Source organism: Ammodytes marinus, assembly GCF_949987685.1.
Source record: "Ammodytes marinus genome assembly, chromosome: 8".
Lineage (NCBI taxonomy): Eukaryota > Metazoa > Chordata > Actinopteri > Uranoscopiformes > Ammodytidae > Ammodytes > Ammodytes marinus.
In genome coordinates, this window is record NC_137212.1 from 2764404 (window position 1) to 2769403 (window position 5000).

At 41.5% G+C, this 5000-nt stretch overlaps 1 protein-coding gene across 1 annotated transcript in view; it reads right to left on the reverse strand.

Moving 5' to 3' along the window:
- The window catches only part of pomgnt1 (protein O-linked mannose N-acetylglucosaminyltransferase 1 (beta 1,2-)), a 21776-nt gene that overhangs the window by 7558 nt on the left and 9218 nt on the right, over positions 1-5000 (reverse strand). The window contains exons 11-13 of the mRNA XM_080032779.1: positions 4995-5000; positions 4345-4386; positions 2899-2957 (exon numbers count right to left, since the gene is read on the reverse strand). The exon at positions 4995-5000 is cut by the window's right edge and continues 78 nt beyond it. Of these exons, the coding sequence (XP_079888905.1) occupies positions 2899-2957; positions 4345-4386; positions 4995-5000 (107 nt within the window). The remainder of the gene's footprint in view (positions 1-2898; positions 2958-4344; positions 4387-4994) is intronic.

The following is a 5000-nucleotide window of genomic DNA, read 5'->3' on the forward strand; positions in this document are numbered from 1 at the left end:
GTGGTCGAATTTTTTCCAGAGCTGTAAACTGCCCTGCTGTACTGACAGTGACGACTATGTAGAAGTCAAGGAGAGCAAATTCACCTGTGCTGTGTCTGAAATCGCGCACTTACGTAAGTGCACTTAAATTGAGTGCACTTTATTATCCCTACAGTACACTTACTTATATACGCAGTGCTCTCATTTCTACAGTGCACTGTCCAAACTGCCGTCGCGCACCTACCGGAAATGACTTTGCATTTTGACGGTTCTTCTTCGGTGGTATTTTTTTCTGCTTGCGTTACCGATAGCCAAAACAGGCACATTAGTCGCGGAAAGACAAAAACAATGTGTAATTTAACTTTTGTAGAGCGCGTCCGCCTCCATCGTTGCTTCAAGCTCCTCTATTTTGATTAGAATGCCCCGTCCTCTCCGTTACGTAGGCAAGATGGCGGCCGTTGAGTGTGGAAAGTGTCCATCGCTCTACACTCAAGTTTTAGACCGTTTTGAGTGCACGACCGAGGAACTTACAGTGCACTGCATTTTGGCACACTCTCCGGTTTTGCGCAAAGTGCACTCAAAAAAGTAAGTGTAAGTACAGAAGTGCGCGATTTCAGACACAGCCCTGGACTGTTTAAAGGTAAGGTAAGTTAACTTTATTTGTACCCGAGAGTAGATTTGTTTTGCAGTTAAGAAGAAGAATTGGCTGCTTACACTCACACACGCAGACAACATTTAGGAGATTGACAGAGACAGTGACAACAGTGCTCCATTTAAAGTCGACATTTGAGAGGTTCGTTGTAATGAATTTCTTGTTGTTTTTGCTTTGATTTTATATCTACATTTTTACATCTGCTCTGTAAATACATTGTTTTGAAAGGTGCTATACAACTCAATTGTATTATTTTAAAACAGTCTGTTGTGGTTTTACAGCAGCAAACACACACACACACACACACACACACACACACACACACACACACACACACACACACACACACACACACACACACACACACACACACACACAAGTCTAACAAAGGAATGGTCCACAAAGAGCTGACTGTCCGCTGCTTTATCACTGATGATCTACTGCCATCTAGTGGACATTGTGCAAGGCTTTATGGACCACTATCTGAAGTTTAGTTGGTGTTACATGTGTGTGTGTGTGTGTGTGAGAGAGAGTGAGAGTGAGAGTGAGAGTGAGAGTGAGAGTGAGAGTGAGAGTGAGAGTGAGAGTGAGAGTGAGAGTGAGAGAGAGAGTGAGAGTGAGAGTGAGAGAGAGGCCCTTTCCCAAATGACTCCCTATGCACTCCCACTCCGTGAGCGAGTGTGACTCGCTGTGGAGTCACCCTCGCAGCTGTGGAGTGCCACTCGATCATTAAGGGGAGGGTATAACAACGGCGCGGCTTTGGCAAGCCCTCGCCTCTGTCAGACGGAAACAGGAAGAAACCTGGAGACACTAGTTAAATGTTAAGTCTTTATTTCTCACCCTAAAATAAAATTCCACCACTTTTATATTTGACCTGAAAAGATCTTTACATTCATAAGCTACGCATGTGAGAGTAAATGTAGTAGGCTATTGAATAAAAACAAACTCACTCCCATGATTTTTTGGCTGCATAATTTATTTTTTGTTAAACATTTTGTAACTGCATATTCTTAATTTTACCAGCTCAGTCTGTAATGGAGAAAACAGGTGGGTGATCCGCTGTTTAATTATCCTTTTAGTTTACATGCACAGCAGCATACAAAACCAGGGAAAAGAACAATAGTCTGCTAAAGCATGTATTCCACTTGTCATGATACGTTAATCTGCCATTTCGACCCGCGAATCGCGGCAGTTAATTAGCGTGCATAAATTATAATGCACTGCAAGGGTGGTCATAAATAAGAAAAGTCATGCGCTCCAGCTGACTGACGTCACCGCCGCTATTACTACCCCTCATCGGCTTTAACAGTAACAAATCTTACTAACAATTTAAGGAAATAATAATCACTGTCCCTTATTAACTTGTGGGCATTTTCTTCATCTGCTTCGTTTTATCTTTTATCCACGCCTTGAAAATACACTAACGGTAGACAAGTGGCATAATCAAATCAACAAGTGTAAAACAACATGTTAATTCCAAAATTGTAGGCTACCCTCTGGTTCCGTCATTTAGGGCTATGCATAAAAATAAACAATCAAATGTCTGTTTGAGGTAAGAGAACGTTTCATTTATAATTCGGGAAACAAACTCCATGGAACTCTCATTTGTAAATTAGCTCCTCCATTCCGGACTTAATTGATTGGCGGACATCTGTGTCAAACGTAGGGCTAAGCCACTATCGATGCAGACTCGGTGATCGAGGGCTTTATCACCCACTCACACTCGAGGCTCTGTGGTTTGGGACGACACTCAATATGGCGGGCCCTCCCCGCGAACGCGCAAACGGAGGGATAGTGGATAGGGATAGGGTGTAGGGGGTGGATCTAGATTGGGCCTGAGAGTGAGAGTGAGTGAGAGAGAGAGAGAGAGAGAGTGTGAGTGTGAGTGTGAGTGTGAGTGTGAGTGTGAGTGTGAGTGTGAGTGTGAGTGTGAGTGTGAGTGTGAGTGTGAGTGTGAGTGTGAGTGTGAGTGAGTGTGAGTGTGAGTGAGTGAGTGAGTGAGTGAGTGAGTGAGTGAGTGAGTGAGTGAGTGAGTGAGTGAGTGAGTGAGTGAGTGAGTGAGTGAGTGAGTGAGTGAGTGAGTGAGTGAGTGAGTGAGTGAGTGAGTGAGTGAGTGAGTGAGTGAGTGAGTGAGTGAGTGAGCGAGCGAGCGAGCGAGCGAGCGAGAGAGCGAGAGAGAGAGCGAGCGAGTGTGTGTGTGTGTGTGTGTGTGTGTGTGTGTGTGTGTGTGTGTGTTCAGTACAGTTGGTGCAGACTGGAGGACGTACCTGAAGAAGTCGATGGAGATGTCCAGGTCTTCTTCTAACACGATGGCAAAGTTCACATCCTGATGAAAATGAAAAATGATCCGTGAATGCAACACAATTCAATGTCTTTTAAAGGAATAGTTCAACGTTCTAAGGTTGCGTTCCGAATCGCATACTTTCTACTATATAGTTTGGTAGAAAAAAGATTTAGGATGTCCCAATTCTTATGGCCAGATTTAGGATGGTTAGAAGTACCCGGATGTCCTACTTCATGCGGCCAAGATTGTTAGTGTTGAAAAGTGCATCCTATTTGGGCAATTCTGACCCACAATCCAGTGCGCACGTGAAGTGACGTAACATCGACGAAGCCTCCATATGAAAACAAACGGGGATGCGACGGATATAAAAGCAAGAGGCAAGATCAAGGCGCAATGTTATGATGAAATAAGAGAGTAAAAGTATGTCCCAATAGTATGCCTACTGCATCCTAACTAGATTCTTTTTATCGTCGGATGTAGTATGTAGAATAGAAAAAAGAAAGAGTATGCGATTCGGAACGCAACCTAAGTGTTTAGCTTATTATTGCCTCGGTCTCCGGCTTAAGAAAAGGCGACAGAAACCTGTAAGGTATAACGCTAACAATTTAAAATGTTGAACATTTCCTTTAAGATTTTTTTTTTTTTTTTTACGATTTTTTTGGGGCATTTTTATACTTTATTATTATTATTATTATTATTATTATTATTATTATTATTATTATTATTATTATTATTATTATTATTATTATTATCTTTTTTAGTGCAGAGAGACAGAGGTGAAATGGGGCAGAGAGGGGAGTGACATGCAGAGAACAACCACAGGCTGGAATCGAACCCGGGTCTGCTGCTGGGCCCGGCCCGGGGGGGGGGACGCCCTACCAACTGAGCTAAGGGCGCCCCCCTTTAAGAATTTTTAAAGGATCTGTAAGGAACCCTGATTAAACAAAGTCAAAATGCCCTTGTCCTTTAATATAAAAGAGTAAACCTCATTTTACTATGAAGTAAAGTACTACTTTCATGACTTAAGGCCTTTGCACACCGGGCGCGTTTCATTCGTGCGATTAATCCGTTAATTAACGAACGTATACAGAGTCAATACAAGCTTCCACACCAGCGCCGTCATTTCGCATCGTGAATTTGCGTTTTTTATTTTTTCGAACCGAGTTTGATTTTTCTGGGACGTCGCTTCTAAAGTGGGACGCGACAAAATTCACATTTCAAAACATTCGCTTTTACGTTGCGTTTATTCGCGTCGCGCCCGGTGTGCAAAGGCCTTCACATTGAGCAGAAAGATATGTATGTGGTTTAAGTTCATTCGGCATCAGACACTTTGAAGGCTGTACAATTATTTCTCATTTTTTATTTAAATAGACAAACAACATTATGCGTGGTGTTGTTTGTCTTGACAGTAGAATACTAAAAGACTCACTGGATGGAGGTTGAAGGTGGCAGTCAGACTGGCCTTGTAGTGCTGGGAGACGAAACACAGAAATTAAGTTGAGTTTTACACAATTTAGACTTAAAAAAGTCATAATGCTGCAGGTGTCAGCAACTATAATGACTAAATATAGAGCAGAGATTATACTGAATAGTGTTTGTATGACAGTGGACATAGAGGAATCATAAATAAAATACATAAAAAAATATTTCTGGGATATTTCAGTGTATTTAAAGGTGCAGTGTGTAATATGACATCAAGAAAGTTCTACAAAGTTCTAGAATGCAACGCTCCCTGGGTAACCCCAACCCTTTAGAATAATAACAGAAGCTACAGTGGCCTTCAAGGACAAGAACAATTCTAAATTTTAAACAATGCACATGATGACATTCCAACTATGACACTTTCAAGATGGCGGCACTAGGCCTTGGTCCAAAATATGCAGAAATATGGACATATATGAGACCCTTTCTAACGGTCTTAGAAAGGGTCTTTTTTTCAGCTATTATGCACTAAATTAAATGTCCTTATGGATATTATAATTACTTTCCACAAAATCTGCTAGGAAATAAAACCCAAAAGTATACACACTGCAGCTTTAATGTATTCATTAATATGATTTCTATTACATTTTTTTTTACCTGTGA